The sequence below is a fragment of the Lutra lutra genome, chromosome 5 (genome assembly GCF_902655055.1).
Source record: "Lutra lutra chromosome 5, mLutLut1.2, whole genome shotgun sequence".
In the NCBI taxonomy this organism is placed as follows: domain Eukaryota; kingdom Metazoa; phylum Chordata; class Mammalia; order Carnivora; family Mustelidae; genus Lutra; species Lutra lutra.
The window spans coordinates 39,832,751-39,852,057 of NC_062282.1; the positions used below are offsets into that span (position 1 = coordinate 39,832,751).

General features: G+C 36.1%; 2 protein-coding genes across 3 annotated transcripts in view; one reads left to right on the forward strand and one right to left on the reverse strand.

Annotated features, from left to right (window-relative positions):
* NDUFS4 (NADH:ubiquinone oxidoreductase subunit S4) overlaps nt 1-19,307 on the forward strand; it is a 111,098-nt gene that overhangs the window by 48,204 nt on the left and 43,587 nt on the right. The gene's annotated exons all lie outside the window — the stretch shown is intronic.
* Nucleotides 1,117-1,554, reverse strand: LOC125100032 (small EDRK-rich factor 1-like). Its single transcript, XM_047729804.1, has one exon. It carries the CDS (start codon nt 1,426-1,428, stop codon nt 1,240-1,242), a length of 189 nt encoding a protein of 62 aa, XP_047585760.1. The 5' UTR covers nt 1,429-1,554; the 3' UTR covers nt 1,117-1,239.

Consider the following 19,307-nt stretch of genomic DNA (forward strand, 5'->3'; position numbering starts at 1 on the left):
GGTCATGATCCCAGGGTTCTGGGACCTAGCCCCATGTTGGGCTCTCTGTTCTGCAGGGAGCCTGCTACTCTTCTCCTACTCCCCTTGCTTTTTTTCCCTCTTTCACTGTGTCTCTCTCTGTCAAATACATAAATAAAATCCTTAAAAAAATTCTTTTTCTTTATTTACTTGAGAGAGAGAGAGAGCACAGAAGGAGAAGCTGTTCCCTGCTGAGCAGGGAGCCCAATATGAGTCTTGATCCTAAGACCCTGGGAGCATGACCTGAGCCGAAGGCAGACCCTTAACTAACTGAGCCACCCAGGTGCCCTGCTAATCTGCTTCTTTATAACTAATATCCATTGACTCAAGGTTTGCCCTTTTATGTAGGGCATGCCATTTTTTCCCTACATGACAGCCTTCTGTATATTTGAAAACCGCTCTTTGGTCATTCTAACTCAGGGGTTCTCAAAGAATAGTCTGGGCAGGGGCGCCTGGGTGGCTCAGTGGGTTAAGCTTCTGCTTTGGGCTCAGGTCTTGATCTCAGAGTCCTGGGATCAAGGCCCACATCAGGCTCTCTGCTCGGTAGGGAGTCTGCTTCCCCTTCTCTCTCTCTGCCTGCCTCTGCCTACTTGTGCTCTCTCTCTCTCTCTGTCAAATAAATAAAATCTTAAAAAAAAAAAAGAATGGTCTGGGCAGGGTGGAGGTGGAGGGTGGCCCAAGACCCTCATTAAGAGTCCATAAATCAAACTATTTTTAAAATTATACAAAGATGTGTTGCCATTGACATTTAAGGTACAAAAACAATTTTGGCACATCTGTGCTGCTAGTCATTTTACTCTTTACTTTCTTGCATTCGTGATTTAAAAAAACCCAATTTCACTTAATGTCCTTGATGAATCAGCAAAAATTACTAATTTAAAAAATTTCAGTGCTGCGTCACCATCTTTTTACGTCCCATGTAACAGAAGAGAAGTCATATACATAAAACACTTTTGCTGCATACTAAAGTACCACAGTTGTCTCAAGCAAAGCACCTGTGTTATTGAGTTGCTTTTTTTTTTTTTTTTCACATGAATGGTTAGTGTTTTATTCTTTGAAGAATGGTTCTGAAACATTACACTAAGTCAGGCTGAAAGGTAAAGTTTAAAATAGTTTTATAAGGATATAACATATGACTGTTAGCTCCACAAAATTTTGACCCTTCGAGCTTATGATACACCTAGTCAGCAGTAGCAGCACCCAGGTTTTTCCAAATAGTCATCATTTTTCTCTTGTCTGCATAGACTTCTTCTCATTAGCTGCCTTCTGCTTTTGTTGCATTATCTCAGAGTCCCTCTGCTTTCTCTGAGAGGTGGTCAAGCTATCCTCTTTTCTTTTTCCCTTGCTAATTTCCTGGGATTTCGTCATGTTTTTCTGGCGGGCAAGTTCTCGCTGATTTCCTCGCGCCATGCCGACACCGGACCGAGCCTGGGAGAAAGCCCCCACGGAAAACGACAGCCTCTTAGCACGCTGAGCAGTCGTCCCCACCGGTGGCCCTTGAAGGCTGAGCCCGCGCGGACCCTCTGCCGGGCAACGCCTCCGTTCCTCCCATGAACTTAACCACATTTTTCATGGAACACCTTTTAAGTGAAAAAACAGTAACAGATGACAGACAAATGATGGTTATTCAATTTTCAGCACATGGCAGACATTTTCTCAAAAACTAACTTCAAGGAAGTGTATTGCCAATAGTAAACTGCAAGCTTTCAAGTGAAAATAAGAATTTTTGTAGGTCTTGATTCTAGCACTTAATCAGATTGAGCTTGACATCTTTCTAATACCTAAAGACTGTTTTAATAGGGTTGTTGGTGGTATTAATGACTGTGATTTTTTAAATATTGTGTAAGGAAATATGCTAACAATTGGAAGATGTGCATACCTCTATGAAATAGTCTTTTCCATACGACCAGTGTGTGATATAAAATCATGCATGGGTAAAAGTTTCATTTAAAGTGCAAGAAAGAACAATGAACTTAATATAACTGGGTATGAAAATATTAAGGCTACTAAAACATTGCTCCCTTGGGGCACCTGGGTGGCTCAGTGGGTTAAAGCCTCTGCCTTCGGCTCAGGTCATGATCCTGGGGTCCTGAGATGGAGCCCCGCATCAGGCTCTCTGCTCAGCGGGGAGCTTGCTTCCTCCTCTCTCTCTCTGTCTGCCTCTCTGCCTACTTGTGATCTCTATCAAATAAATAAGTAAAATCTTTAAAAAAATAAAAATAAAATATTGCTCCCTTTTCTAATTACATATCTGAGGATGGATTTTCTTCATTTATTGAAACCAAGACAACTTAGCCCAACAGTTTGAATTCAGGAACAGATGTTAGAATTCATCTGTCTTTTATTAAGCTAGATATTAGAGATTTTCAAAAATGCAAATCATTGCCACTCTTAGTTCTTGAAAATATAGTTATTTTTTATTATAATGTTATTTATGTAGATATATAATCAGTTTAAGTATATATTTACATTTTTCTCCATTTTAATTTCATATGGTAAATATCTATAGAATATCTCATATAAATAAAACCTCATTGGGGTCTCAGTAATTTTTAAGCTATATAAAGGAGTCCTGAGGCCAAAGTGTTTGATAATCATTATCCTAAGTCTTCTCTTTTCTGGGTTAAACATCCTCAGGGCTTTGATTCATTACACATGAGTTCCAATTAATTCATCATCTTGATTGTTTTCCAGTTTGATTGAATCCCTTTTAAATGTTGTTGCCAGGATTTCTTACGATACTCCAGACTTATGGTGCAGGGTATGGCAGGGATTATTGCCTCTATTCCTTTTAATCTCAGCAGTTCTAGTAAAACACCTTAAAATTTATGTTCTCATACTGCTTTCTTAGTGTGGATTTCAGGGAGAGCTAAAACCTTGGATCCTTTCTTATTTGTACTGTTACCAAGTCATGTTTCAGTTCTTTCATCTTAAATATATGCTGTTTTTATTTTTAACTGTTATTCTTAGATTAGCTCAAACAGCATGTTAATCAAATGAAGCTTAATTTTTTTTTCTTTTTCTTTCCTTTTTTTTTTTTTTTTTTTTTTTTTGCTATCACATCTGACAGGCCGAATTTAATAAAACATTTTATTCTGGGCATCAGTTGTATATTGACAACATATTTTCTGGTTTCTTTTTAAGACATAGAATGTAGAAGGGGTAAACCTGCCTGGCATTTTCTTTTCTTTTTTTTTTTTTTTTAAAGATTTTATCTATCTATTTGACAGACAGAGATCACAAATAGGCAGAGAGGCAGGCAGAGAGGGAGGGAGGAAGCAGGCTCCCTGCTGAGCAGAGAGCCTGATGTGGGGCTCGATCCCAGGACCTGGGATCATGACCCGAGCCGAAGGCAGAGGCTTTAACCCACTGAGCCACCCAGGCGCCCCTGCCTGGCATTTTCTAATGTAAAGAGTAAGTTCCCTAATTTTAGAACTGTATACAGTGTTGACATAACTAGAAAACAAATCTTCAGAGAATAAAATCGTATTTCCTGGATTACTGTTAATAATACTTTTTTTTTTTTGGTCAGAGCACATGGTAGATTTCTAATTGGTCAGTTTTTTGTTTTTTTTTAAGATTTTATTTATTTGACAGAAGGAGAGAGATCACAAGTAGGCAAAGAGGCAGGCAGAGGGAGAAGGGGAAGCAGGCTCCCTGCTGAGCAGAGAGCTTCATGCGGGGCTTGATCCCAGGACCCTGAGACCATGACTGAAGGCAGAGACTTAACCCACTGAGCCACCCAGGCGCCCCTCTAATTGGTCAGTCTTAAGAATGTCTTTTCTTGTGCATAAGCTCTCTTTTTCATTTACTAATAAATGAACTAGTAAAATTTTAAATACCAAAAGGAGTAGATGACAGCGTTTTAAAATAATCTTGTCCAGGGGCGCCTGGGTGGCTCAGTGGGTTAAGCCTCTGCCTTGGGCTCAGGTCATGATCCCAGGGTCCTGGGATTGAGCCCCGCATCGGGCTCTCTGCTCAGCAGGGAGCCTGCTTCCCTTCCTCTCTCTCTGCCTTGCCTCTCTGCCTGCTTGTGATCTCTGTCAAATGAATAAATAAAATCTTTAAAAATAAATAAATAAATAAATAAAATAAAATAATCTTGTCCATGTAGAAGCACAGTGTTTAAAAAAAAAAAAAGCTTTTCGTGGGTTGCACCATTATTATTTCCAAGTATGAGATACTTCCTAAAAATAATAAGTAAAGCTTACAAATGGTTTTTTGGCCCTTAGTTTTTGTTGTAGGAGTTGCTGTGCCATGGAGGTTGGGTGAAAAATGTTCTTGCATCTGTGCTTTATTAAGAGAGTAACTTTTCGGGGCACCTGGGTGGCTCAGTGGGTTAAAGCCTCTGCCTTCGGCTCAGGTCATGATCTCAGGGTCTTGGGATCCAGCCCTGCATTGGACTCTCTGCTCAGCGGGGAGCCTGCTTCCCTCTCATTCTCTGCCTGCCTCTCTGCCTACTTGTGATCTCTGTCTGTCAAATAAATAAATAAACTCTTTAAAAAAAAAAAAAAGAGTAACTTTTCTTCTTTTATGCCACCTTCCTTCATCTCCTTTAAGTGTATTTGTTGGAAACCCAAGTCCCATGAAGTGTTGTCTTTCTGTATCCACTTGGACTACAAAAAAGAGGTTAAATTTTCAGTACTCTTTAAAGATTTTTTGTAGATGTTCCCCCATAGAACAACCAAAACATACATTTAACCTCCATAGGTACGTTTTCGATTTGTTTTGTTTGTTTTTAATCATTTTTATTACCTCTTTAAAATAACACTCCTGTTTGTCACAGTTATATATTAACTATACACAAAAGTAGAAAAATACCCTTATAATATATAAAAATTATTTCAATTTATTAATAAAAAATGTAAAATGAGCTTTAATAACTTGAACATTAGTATATCCTGTAAAATTATGTTGGCTGCCATATTTTCTTCATTTTTCATTTATTTATTCAGTAAACATTTATTGGGCACTTGTGCGTGCTAGGCATATGTAAATTTGAATGGCTTGTTTTCGTTTAGGTGCTTAGTTACTTTATTTGAAACCTATTACGTACCACCTGTTTTAAATCTTACAAAAAAAGTATTATGGTTATCCATGCATCCTCAACACAAATGCATATGAAAAAGGAAACTTTATTGAGCAGTTTATAATACAGCTCAGGTTGATTGAGGGGGAGGGATGAGTATTGTTTCTAAGCTTTTTCTTGAGAAATTGCAGTATACACTATTAATGTAAGATCCTAATACATATTTTGGACATTTTAAGTAGTCTATATTTATGTCTTTAAAAATAAGGTGTGCATGTAAAATAGAGTCAGTGTTCTGAATGTTACCAATTTGTTATTTTACTACTTGCCGGTTTCTTCCAAAGAGCAGTAACACAGCAGTTAAAGCTTTGTTTCTTGCTGATAATTTGCTCTATATAATTGCTGTTTGATTAAATACATGGTATTAGTAGCTCAGTCAGTCAACTGGGTGATAGTATTGCTGTTTTAGAATGTGAGCAGCAAAAGTTATTTAACAGAATCTTTTTGTCACTTTAATAGGTTTAAAATTTTTTCAATACTTGAACTTGCTCTAAGAAATTTGTGAAAATGAATAATGTTTGCAGGCCTTCAGAAAATGAAACAATCGTGTTTGCTACACAAGTATTTGTTTTATGTTGTTTTTGCTTCCTAACATATTAAAAGTTTATAGGTGAAAACTTTCGTAAGTCTGCAAACTTGAAATAAAAAGCAGTCATTAAGAAGTGACCAGCACGAAAAGACAAACCTAAGCTAAAGGCTTGGATTTGCTTTGACTGCTTGCTTTTTTGGTGGGGTGGGGGGTCAGTTTTCTTTTGGTGAGATTACTTCTGGTGCATGGCAGCGCTATCTCTGCTAGATTATTGGAAGGACTAGTGTCTGCGATTGGGGTTATACAGCCTTCCAGCATCTCAAGTGTCTGTTTTGTCTGGACTTTCCTCATGCAGCATTCTTGTGCAAAAATTTCAAGGCTTTAGTCTGGAGCACTGGGTCAAAGGATATGTCTCTTTGAAGGGTAGACAGGAGTTTTTATGTTTTATTCACTAAGTAGTATTTCATTTTACATCAAAGAATAGCAGTCTTTGAGAACCTTCCATGGTGGCAGTTTAGCATTTGGGGTTTTTTTCTTTAAGACTTTCACTAAATATGGAATAATGTTTCTTCGTGTTTTTCAGTCTACAGATGCTTATTTATAATCTTGTATTTAGATGAGACTATTAAAATAAAAAGAGAAAAAGCATTGACTAAATGTAAATGTTAGTTTGCAATATAGTTTCATGTTTTAAAAACAACTATAGTTTTTGTTTTTTTCTACAATGTACTTCTCTCTGTGGTTTTATACTACCCATTAGTTACTGAAAAAATTGTTGAATAGCCTTTAAAATTGTAGCAATACTATTGGTTAAAATTCTAAAGAAGTAATGACTGATGATTTTGGAAGTGTAAATTTTATAGTGAAATGGCCATTCTTTAATTGGCCTTTTTTCAGGCACTATTGTATGTGTGTGTGTTTGTCTGTATGTGTGTGTGTGTATGTGTGAGAAAGAGAGAGGGAGAGATGGAGAGAGACAGAGAGGAGGGAGACGGAAGAGATACAGATTTTGGAAAATATCAAAAACTATGAAGTAATGAACAATGTAAAGATTTGGTATGGCTTAGAAGTAAATGTTATTCCTACACATTTGGGATAGGCTAATCAGTAAATGTATTTTTACCAATAATATTAATCACATAAGTGATTGCTTATATGTTTAGGTTATTAAATTAATGTTCATATCGTATGACACATATACCTAAGCATATGGACTAATACTAAAATAGCTTATTTTTATGTTTATAGATGAAACATGCTCTTAATTTATCTAAATAGAGTAAATTAATCATTTGAAATAGAAGTATTTCTACTCTCATTAATAGCATATTTAAATTTAAAACAACTTCAATTAAGTCTAACGTTTAATATTGATTAGAACAAGTCAGATAATATTTTGTATAGTTATTTTAAATAAAATTATGTTAAGTACATAACTTCATTGTCCAATTAAGTTACTTTCACATATTTTCAAGTTATATAAAACTTGTACTTATTAAGTACTTACAGATGAAATAGCTGTTAATAGTATTTTTTATATGCGGACAGGAACCATTTAATTTAAAATAGAGAATGATCTTTCTATATTAAAATTGTTTAAGGAACAAAAGATCTTTCCTCTACAGTATTCAGCCATCTCTATTATCTGTGATTCTTCAGCAATTAAAGCAGATTTATTTTCCTCTTTGTTCCTACTTGGAATACTTGAACAATGCTGGAGAATTGAACTGACTGGACTGTTTTATCTTTCAAAAGATTTAAAGTTCTATGTACCAATTAGCAAAATACAGTAAAGGTTTAAACTGTTAATAGCCACAACATCTTTAATGCATAGATCTGTAGTACGCTAGGGCTGTATAACAGTTCTCCATTGTATGTCTCTTTTAAGGAGGGTAACTGTGTCAGTTCTTTTCTTGCTTTACTACCTGCTGTGTATGGAAATTGTGTGTAGTACTTGACACTTGCTTTCACAAATTTAAAATTCTTGCATGTATTATGTAGGAGATTTGGTTCTCAATAAAATAGAATTGATAATATTTTACTTGTTTGGATTTTGATTAAGATACTTTGGTCGTATTTTAGAGATTATACAATTTATATATGAAAATACATTATCTGTTTTTCTTCAATGAATTCAAGGTACATAAGCTATATGTTACCTCCTTGGAAATTGCTTGTCTAATTTTATTCATTTGAATATAATTGAGAGGAATCATCAGTTTTTTATCAGAATATGTAGATACGTGATATTTTATACTGTGTTTGAATATAGGTGGCTTTTTTGATGGTTGCTTTTTATTAGTAGAAAGAGTATTTTGTTTTTAGAGCTGCTGCTTTTTTAATTGTCTGGCTTACCCAGATAATTTAAAAATTCTAGAATTCGTCCAAATATCTGCTTCAAACTTGTTAAAGCCTGATGTTTATCATATTATAGTAAATTCTTAAAGAATGCAGAGGTGAGAGGAAGTGGAAAAAATGGGAGTAACATATTTTGGTGGTAGTTACTTTTTTCTCTTTATTGCATGTATCTTGGGGAATAGAATTAGAGCAAAGGAAAGAAGAATGCAGACGTCAGAATTTGAGACTAGCAAACTATTCTGTTTCTGTGTTTAGGCTTTTTAATTTTATATGACTTAGTATGTGCTGATTCTAACTCTTTGAAATACCACTTGCAAGTTTGCAAATATTGTTCATGTTTTACAAGATGAGAAAGTTTAAAAAAGGGTAGTGATATGGAACCCTTACTGTATGCAGTGTACTGTCTTCACAGAACTCCGCTTCTTCATAAGGCTTACTTTTCAAGAGTGTATGAATAGGCTTTTTGTTCCATTCCTGTTTCATGTTTAATACTTCTTTCAGCTGAGTATATTGCATATTAGTAATTGAGTGGGTTTTTTAAATTTTAATGCTTGCACTAAAATAGGTTTAAAAAAATGTTCTTGGCTTTCTCTAAGCAACACATAGGACATATGTTCAGTTGAGAACGCTAATCTAATTTCAAGAACTGAGGATCTGATTAGTGTACAGATTTGCATCTATTACAGTGATTGCTAAGCATATATCGTTATAATTAAAATCTCTCAATTAAAAAGATTTTTAGACCTAATTGAGTAGTTTGAGATTTAACATCCAAGAAATTAAAATAAGGTTCCTTGTTTAGTAAGCGTCATGATGTATTAAACTTTCAAATATGGCTGATGTGGCCTGTTTTCTTTTTATTTATTTATTTATGTTTTAAAAAAAATTTTTTTTTTTAAGGGAGGGAACCAGGGAGAGGGGCAAAGGGAGAGGGGGAAAAAGAGAATCTTAAGTAGGCTATACCTCAAGCACAGAGCCCCAGGTGGGGCTCAATCTCACAACCCTGAGATCATGACTTGAGTCAAAATCAAGAGTCAGGCACTTAACCAGCTGAGCCACGCAGGCGCCTCTAGGGATTGGAATTTTCAACTATGACAATTGGTAGTAGTTTGTCAAGATCCTGCAAGGGATTTTTTTTTTTACTTGTCTCTTATTATAGCACAAAATCTTACTGTACTTTTTCATTTGTTTATCCCAGTTTTTTAACATATATGTATGTTTGTGTGTATATATTTGTGTGTGTGTGTGTGTGTGTGTGTGTATGGCACCATTATTGAGCACCTATATATATTATTTAAGCATTTAGCTATAAATATGGAATAACATTGTTGCCCTTAAAGCTTATATTCTCATGTGTAAGCATATGCCAACTTTCTAAATAATTAAAATACTTCCATAGATTAATAAATGATTATATAGAAATGATTATATGAATTATATGAATGATTTTATAGAAAAAAACAAGGTGTTGGGATAGAAAGTAACTGGGGGCATTGGGTAGAATAGGAAATTTTTTTTTTAATATTTTATTTATTTATTTCACAGACAGAGATAGGCAGAGAGGCAGGCAGAGAGAGAGGGAAGCAAGCTCCCTGCGGAGCAGAGAGCCTGATGTGGGGCTCGATCCCAGGACTCTGGATCATGACCTGAGCCAAAGGCAGGGGCTTTAACCCACTGAGCCACCCAGGTGCCCCTAGAATAGGAATTTTTTATAGGGTAATCAAAGCAAGCCACTTTGAGAAGGTGTAATATTTGAATCAAGATCTGAGTGATGAGAAGGAGTTAGCTCTGTGAGAATCCAATAAGAACATACCAGGCAGAGGAAGAAGCCCATGCTCCAAAGTGTAAACCAGCTGGTCGTAGTCAAGAGAAGGAAAGCTGTGACATAATGGGAAGGGAGAGATTAAACAAAATGAGGTCAAAGAGGTAGGCAGGGATTGGATCAAGTACAATTTTTAGGTTGGTGGTAAAAAGTTTGAATTTTTGGCTTAATTATAAAGGGAAGCCATTTTAGGGTTTTAAGTAGGAAAGTGATTTGATCTGATTTACTAATCAAAACTTGAGAATTACTTAGCTATTAATGGTTAAAGATCACTTCAAAGAAGCTCAAAGGAATTGGTTCGTTTGTTGCCATTTTTATTCATTCCTATCCCTTTTTTTGACATTCATGAGATAATTTTTATAGTTTTCATAAAGTCTCCTTCATAAAGTTTTCTACAAGTGATTAAATTATTAACAGACACTTTAAAAAGGATCCTGGTTTTTGTCTTGCCATTTTAGATTTTTTTACATATGGTATAACAATTCAGTGATTCTTCCTATTAGAGAATCTTCTGAATTTGAAATGTTTTTTGTTAAAGATCATATTGGGACCTGAAATAATAAATTTATCTCCTCTAATTCTCCACTTTCTCTGGCCCTCTCACACTCTCCCTCCCCATAAATGGGGGAAAACACTGGAGGTCTGTCATCACTGTGAAGGAAGATAAATTAACTGAGCTGCTGTCCACCAAGTAGGTGCTGACAAGGCCCCAAATACATTTAAGTTTCTGTACCTTGCTTCAGCTGGTGGTGTGGGCCGGTGGTGATGGTTTTTTGTCTTCATCTTAACTTTGACTCTGCTTCTCTCTATCTGCCATTCCTTTCTCCCTCTTTCTCTCTGCTCTTTGAGATTTGTCTCTCTTTCCTGTGTTTGTATAGCCATCTCCCTCTGTCTTTGTGACTCTCTCTTCATTTTTGCTGACTCTGAAGCTGGCAGTCATCTCTCTTTCTGACTGCTTGTGTTTCCTCTTCACCCCTGACAATTTCCCCTTTCAGCAACTGGCTTTAAAGAAATATGGCTTTGGACATTATCATTCTTTTCCTTTTTCCACTCTCTTCTATTCTTCTTATTTTTCCTCCCTTCCTGTTCTTCCTTCCACATTTGTTACTTTTGTCCTTTTTCTTCTTACTTCTTCTTTCTTCTTTAAATCAGACCTAGAGAGGAGAGACAGAGGTGACCCTACCCTCTACTAGCTTTTCTTCTCTTGTTGCCTTATTTCCCCCTTTGAGAACGTATAGAACTTTTGAAGATATTTACTAACTGGAAAAAGAAACAGCATGATTTGTACATTATATTATTTGGAATTTTAACCCCAGTAAGAGACTTTGGGACACTGGAAAGACTGTGGACTGATTTACAGATGCAACATTAGATCTTTAAATCCCTTCTTTTAACTGTAAGACATTGAACAAATTATCTAACTTCTTTGTCCTCATCTTATAAAATTAAACACATTTTCAGATTTGTTTTGGAAGTTAACTGAGAGTATCTACATTAAACAAGAGGAGATATAATATCCTATTTATTTAATCATTCAATAAAAGCTCTTTTCCTCCCTTTTCCCCCCTCTATGTGGAGTCATTTTTGTGAAGAGAGAAGCAAACTAGAATTAAGATTGTTATCTGTAACTGAATCTGAAGTAATTGAGATACTCTGAGTCACATTTCTACTCAGACACCCAGTGCTAGGGGATCTTGGAGCAAAATATTGACCTTGGTTATAATGGTCTTAGGTTAATATATCAGTTGTGTTCATTTGTGTATGTATGTTTGTGTATTTAATAATTTTTGTTGTATAACCTGCCTTTTTCTAACAGCCTATGGCATTTTACTAAATCATCTTTGATATTACTGTCTCATTACATAGTTTCTAACAATTGGTTGTGTAGATATGTTATTACATAATTATCATTTCAGTGAGAAATTTCTTTAGTCATTTATAACCTATTTTTTTATTTAATTATCATACTTTTATTGAATGTCTGGGCACACATTCTGGACAATGATGTATGAACAAGTACAGTGTGGGTCAGCTTAATTTTATGATGGAAATTCCTGCAGTTGTTTAAATGCCATTGGGGAAAATATTTAATGCTTCAAAAAATATGCACATTATATTAAGTGAAAGAGCAGGTTATCATATAGTATCTATAGTTGGATCTTGTTTTTATATAAAAAAAAATAAATATATATAAGGAAAAGCATGCATAGAACAAAGCCTGGAAAAATAGTCACCAAAATGTCGTGAGTGCTGAAAGTTGTTTTTGTTTTTATAATTTTTTATTTTTTATGAACATATAATGTATTATTAGCCCCAGGTTTACAGACTTCACAGCACTCACCATAACACATACCCTCCCCAATGTCTATAACCCTACCACCCTCCCCCGCCCCCTGCAACCCTCAGTTTATTTTCTGTGAGATTAAGAGTCTCTTACGGTTTGTCTCCCTCCCGATCCCATCTTGTTTCATCATTTATTCTTTTCCTACCCCCCAAACCCCCCATGTTGCATCTCCACTTCCTCATATCAGGGTGATCATATAATAGTTGTATTTCTCCGATTGACTTACTTCGCTAAGCATAATACCTTCTAGTTCCATCCACATCGTCGCAAATGGCAAGATTTCATTTCTTTTGATGGCTGCATAGTATTCCACTGTATATATATACCACATCTTCTTTATCCATTCATCTGTTGATGGACATCTAGATTCTTTCCATAGTTTGGCTATTGTGGACATTGCTGCTATAAACATTCGGGTGCACGTGCCCCTTCGGATCACTACGTTTGTATCTTTAAGGTAAATACCCAGTAGCGCGATTGCTGGGTCATAGGGTAGCTCTATTTTAAGCTTTTTGAGGAACCTCCATGCTGTTTTCCAGAGTGGTCGCACCAGCTTGCATTCCCACCAACAATGTAGGAGGGCTTCCCTTTCTCCGCATCCTCGCCAGCATCTGTCATTTCCTGACTTGTTAATTTTAGCCATTCTGACTGTATAACCTATTTTTGATGGGAATTTTAAATTGTATTACTCCAATGAGGTTTCTGAGGCCTTACTCATTTTATTATACATTATATTCAGTCGTTAAACTGCATGTAACTTATAAACTTTACTGATTTTAACAGCAAAATATGCACATTGTAGAAATATTAATCTGGAAATGTAAAAGTAAAAGGATATTAAAATCATATTTAATTTTAGTCTTGGTGATATTACTCCATTTTTATATGAATATTTAAACACCCCAACATCCAACATATTTATATATAACACAAATAATGCTTTATAGTTTGATATCCTATTTTTTTTCACTTTATTTGCTTTATATTGTGAATATCTTTAAAATTATTCAAAGGCATAATTGTAAATGGATATATAGCCTCCCATTTTATGGCTATACCATAATAACATCTATTATTACACTTCCCATTATTTCAAATTTTTCACAATTATAAACAATTCGATAACATCTTTATTTTAGGATTGATTCTTTGAGTGGGATTACTAAATCAGAGGGATTAGTATTAATATTACAAATATTTTTTGGTACCTATAATTGATACAGAATACTCCAAAGGTTTTTACTAATTAACTCTATCTAATTTTAGGATTATGCCTCCTCATAGCCTGTGCTATTTTCCTAGCATATGTGGTCCGGTTCTATGGATGCCTTTCAGACTCTGGCACATTGATATAACAGATTCTACCTAATATGTCTAAGAATTAGAAAACAGTAAAAGGACGTAATACTTAAGTGCATTGAAAGTACTTCAGAATCCTGAGGATCAACATTATGTACTCTCAGTTTCTGGATATGTAGGTTGATGAGATTTCTATCATAAATATATATAAAATGGATAGCAGTTAGTGCTACTGCTATTGTTGTTGTAATACATTTTAACAGAGTTTGTTATATGTGAAACATTCTCCTTGTCTTATATGTAAGTCTGTATTCTTTCTCGTTCTTGTTCCAGCACCTTTCCAGAACAATGCAGGGTGATCATCCTTAAAAATGTCTATACTACTTCTCTTTGTCATTTATTTGGTGAACTACATTATTACTGATTTCTAATTTAACTTTGTTGTAGTCAAAAACACACTCTGAATTCAGTTTTGAAATTTCTCAAGACTTTATTTTTATGCCTCATAATATGGCCTACCTTGATGAATGTTCCATGTACACTTGGGAAAGAATGTTCATTTTCTAGTTTTGGGGTTTGGTATTTTATAAATTTCAGTTGAGTTGGGTTTGGTTTTTTTTTAAGATTTTATTTATTTATTTGACAGAGAGAGAGAGCATAAGCAGGCAGAGTGGCAAGCATAGGGAGAGGAAGAGTCAGACTCCCGCTGAGCAGGGGAGCCCAGTGTGGGGCTCAGAGTCTCAGGCCCGTGGGATCATGACCCAAGCTGAAGGCAGCCACTTAACTGACTGAACCACCCAGGCACCCCTTCATTTGAGGTTTTTTTTTTTTTTTTTGAGATTTTTTAATTTATTTATTCGACAGACGGAGATCACAAGTAGGCAGAGAGGCAGGCAGAGAGAGGGGGGGAAGCAGGCTCCGTGCTGAGCAGAGAGCCCGATGCGGGGCTCGATCCCAGGACCCTGAGATCATGACCTGAGCCGAAGGCAGAGGCTTAACCCACTGAGCCACCCAGGCGCCCCTTCATTTGAGTTTTAAATTGGGCTAATAGTGCTCAAATTTTCTTCATCCTTCCTAATTTGTCTATATCTTCTGTCAGTTACTGGGAATAGTGTTAACATTTCAATCTGTAATTTGTGTTTATGTTGGTCACTTTTTTGCTTCTCTTATTTTAAAGCTCTACTATTAGATCCGTAAACATGGAAGAGCCTTATGTGTGTTTGATGAATTGATGTTTTTATCTGTTATGTAATGTCCTTCTTTTCTTGGTGCTAATCCTTATTCTGGAGCCTGCTTTGATGATATTAATAACACCGCTCCTGTTTTCTTAGTTTAGCATGGTGCATCATATTTTACCCCTTTACTTTTAACCTAATATTTGTGAGCTTATATTTAAAGTTTGTCTCTTGCACATGTTGGGATGCCTGGGTGGCTCAGTTGGTTAAGCGTCTGCCTTGGACTTAGGTCATGATCTTGGAGTCCTGGGACTGAACCCTGCATGGGGCTCCCTGCTCAGTGGGAGTCTGCTTCTCCCTCTACTCCTCCCCACCGTGGGTGCTCTCTCTCAAATAAATAAATAAAATCTTTAAATATAAAGTGTGTCACTTGCATATGTACACATTTGGCTCTTGCTTTTATTTTATCTAGCTTGACAATATTTGGCTTTGAATTCTCATGTGATTTCTCTTTTCTTTCTCTTTTTTGGGGGAAGGGACAACTTCACCCATTTCTTTGACTCCAGTCCCCATCTCTGACAATCACCAGTGACAAATTTATTTCATCTTTTCCTATTGGGATGCCTTTTTCATCTTTTTCTTGCCTAATTTCTCTGGCTAGGACTTCCAATACTATGTTGAACAGAAGTGAAAAGAGTGGGCATACTTGTCTTATGATCTTAAAGGAAAAGCTTTCAGCTTTCCACCATTGAGTATGATGTTAGCTGTGGGCTTGTTACATGGCTTTATTATGTTGAGATACATTCCTTCCATACTCACTTGTTGAGAGTTTTTTAATGCTTTTTTTGCATCTATTGAGTTGACCATGTATGTAACTTTATGCTTCATTTTGTTAATGTAGTGTATTTCTGTTAATGTGTAATCTCTGCCTTTTGATTCCCATCTGCTATCCCCTCCCCTTCCTTTTTGCCTTCATATTTTAGATTGAATACATTTTTAGAAACCTGTTTGATCTCTTCTATCAGTGTTTTTTTCTGGTGGTTCCTTTAGGGATTACAGTATGCATTATTAAGTTTTTACATTCTGCATGAACTAGTAGTATATCACTTTACATGTAACATAACCTTGAAGCACTGCTTTGTGTTTAGTCCTTTGTATTAATGTTAACATACATCTTATTTCCAAATATGTTACAGGCGTCATTGTAAATTATTAATATTGCTTTAAATAATCAGTTATCTTTAAAGAAACTAAGCAACAAGGGGAAAAATCTTTTATATTTGCCCACTAATTTACCATTTTTGGTATACTTTGTTCCTCCATATTTTTCCTGGTATCTCTTTCAGTCTGAAGAACTTCATTTTAACACTTCCTGTAGTGCAGCTCTATTGGGACAAAATCTCTCAGCACTGTATGTGGAAATGACTTATTTTGCCTCTGCTTTTGAAAGACCTTGCTCAGGCTGCTATAACAAAATACCATAGACTCAGTGGTATATTTAACAGAAATTTATTTTCTGATAGTAACAAATTTATTTTCTCATAGTTCTGGAGGCTAGAAGTTTAAGATCCAAATGCCAGGATGGTTGGTTTCTGATTAGGTCAATTTCCAAAGCTTGTAGATGGCTGCCTTCTCACCTTGTCCTCACAACATGGCAGAGAGGTTTGGCGGGGGGAGAGAGAAAAAGAGAATGAGAGTGAATGTGAGCATGTGGGTGGGCGTGAGCAAACAAGTGCTCAGGTTTCTCTTCTTATATAGGTACTAATCTCATTATAAGGACTGACATCATAACTCATCTAACCCAGATTACTTCCCAAAGGCTCATCATGTCTCCAAATACCATCATATTTGGGGTTAAGCCTTTAATACATAATTTATGGGGCAAGGGGACACTGATTGTTAGAGACATTCTGTCCATAACAACCTTCTCATTGGATATAGGTTGAAGGTTTTTATTCTTTTAGGTTGAAGGTTTTTATTTTAACATTTTAAAGATGCCATTCCATTTTCTTTCTTTTTTTTTTTAATTGTGGTATATATATATATATAACATTTTAGCCATTTTTAAGTATACAATTCAGTGGCCTTAAGCTCATTTAAAATGTTATGCAGCCGGGGTGCCGGGGTGGCTCAGTGGGTTAGGTCTCTGCCTTCAATTCAGGTCGTGATCTCAGGGTCCCGGGATCGAGCCCTGCATTGAGCTCTCTGCTCTGCAGGGAGCCTGCTTCCCCCTCTCTGCCTGCCTCTATTTCTACTTGTGATCTCCCTCTCTCTCTGTCAAAAAAAAAAAAGTTGTATAGCCATCACCAGTATCTATTACCAGAACTTTTTCATGATCCCAAACAGAAACTCTGAACCCATTAAATAATAACTCTCCATGACGCACTTCCCCATGTCGCTGGTAACCTTTATTATACTATCTGTCTCTATATCATTGGCTCCTCTTACAAATATAATCACACAATATTTGTCAAAGGGGAGAAAGACCTGTGGGGAGCGGGAGAGGGATGCTGGGTCTCATACTCTGGAAGGTACCCGAAGTCCCCTTTGTGCTTTGGTGTTCTCCCTTCACTGTTAGTAAACTTTGTAGTAAACTGGTCTTGGTACTCTCGTTGAAAATCAGTTGACCATATATGCAACTTTTTATTTTGGAGCTGTCTATTCTCTTTCATTGCCTTGTATCTGCTCTTATACCAGTACCCCACTATTTCAAATACTATAGCTTTGTAATAGGATTTTTTTTTTTTTTAAGATTTTTATTTGACAGAGACAGTGAGGGAGGGAGTATAAGCAGGGGGAGTGAGAGAGGGAAAAGTAGGCCCCCGAGGAGCAGGGAGTCTATTATGGGGCTGGATCCTAGGACCCTAGAATCATGACCCACGCCGAAGGCAGATGCTTAACGGCTGAGCCACCCAGGTACACCTGTAATAAGTTTTGAAATCAAAATGTTTTCATCCTCCAACTTGTTCTTTTATTTCAAAGTTGTTTTGAAGCAGAAATCCCATATGAATTTGGTGATGAATTTTTCTGTTTCTGCAGAAAACATCACTGAGATTTTGATAAGAGTTTGCATTGGATCTGTAGATTGATTTGGGTAATGCTGTCATCTTAATAAGACTTCCAATCCATGAATATGACATGTCTTCCCATTTATTTTTGTCTTCTTTAATTTCTTTAAGCAGTTTTTTGTAGTTTTCTGTGTACATGTCTTTCACCTTCTTGGTTAAGTTTATTCCCAGGTATTTTATTCTTTTTGATACTATTGTAAATGGAATTGTTTTCTTAGTTTTCTTTTCATATTGTTTATTAGTAGCATTTAGAAACACAACTAGGCTTTGTGTATGTTTTCTTAATCCTACCACTTTGCTGAACTTGTATGTTAGCTGTAACAGGTTTTGTGGGTGTATATGGCGTCCTATAAATCTGTGAACAGAAATAATTTTACTTCATTTCTAATTTGGATACCTTTTATTTATTTATTATTGTTATTTTTTGAAGATTTTATTTATTTATTTGACAGAGAGAGAGATCACAAATAGGCAGAGAGGCAGGCAGAGACAGAGGTGGGGGAAGCAGGCTCCCTGCTGAGGAGAGAGAGACTGATGTGGGGCTCCATCAAAGGACCCTGAGATCATGACCTGAGTTGAAGACAGGGGCTTAACCCACTGAGCCACCCAGGCGCCCCTGGATACCTTTTATCTTGCCTGATTGCTCCTCTTCAGAACTCTGCTTCATAAATATTTGTTTCCTCACCAGCCCTAAACTCTGATTACCTTCTCTGCTTAGAGACTACTGTGTTCTGCTTGGGCTTCACAGTGGTCTACAGTGTGCTTCCAGGCATAGAACTGAGACAGTTAAGGACGACATCACGAATTCTTCTTTTAGGGATTATAGTATGATTCTGCCTACTATCCAGTTGTCCAATATCTGAAAATAGTTGCTTAAAATAACTTTCCCAGTTTTGTATGGCAAGAGCAAATCTGATAACAATTAACTCCATCATGGATGGTGGGGAAAGTCCACATACTTACACATTGTGGCAATTCTTTTACATAATGGCTTTGCTAATGAATCTTTTCCTTTGTTTTAACCTACCTTTAAAATTTTGTTCAGCTACTGATTCTCTCAGTTCTTTCTATAAAACATAATTGCTGACACCCCAACGCACTATATACAATGGCTTAGTTTAGGTTTCATTTTAGTAGACTACAAGACTCTCTCAGTAATTGAGTCAGACGCTTACCAAGACCTGAGTTGTGTTTGTTTCCACAAGTTTCTGTGCCAGTCGTACTTGAAATTGTAATTATATAATTTAATTGAATACTCTGATCCGATTGCTATATAGGGAACAAAGAATACTTTGCAAAGATTGGTGAATTTCTAGTAACCAGTTTTTGTCAGATTAGGTGGGGGTGAAACAATTACAAAAGATTTGCCGCGCGAGAGAAAATCACAAAGTTCTAGACAGATTTTGGACCCAAAGTGTTTCACAAATAGCTTTAAATTCTGACTTTACCTTTAAGAAACCAAAACTATAAATTGTAGGTGACATAATTTTCTCGGTGGCTTGTGGAAGAAAGGACACTTCAGATTTAATCACTAGACCTGTGCTCAAAGAACAAGTACTGGCCCTATTATCAAAAGAGTGTGCATCTGTGCTTTTGGGGTTACAC

What these genes read in the sequence shown, in the direction of transcription:
- LOC125100032 (XM_047729804.1), bottom strand. Translation starts at nt 1,428, where the DNA reads ATGGCGCGAGGAAATCAGCGAGAACTTGCCCGCCAGAAAAACATGACG.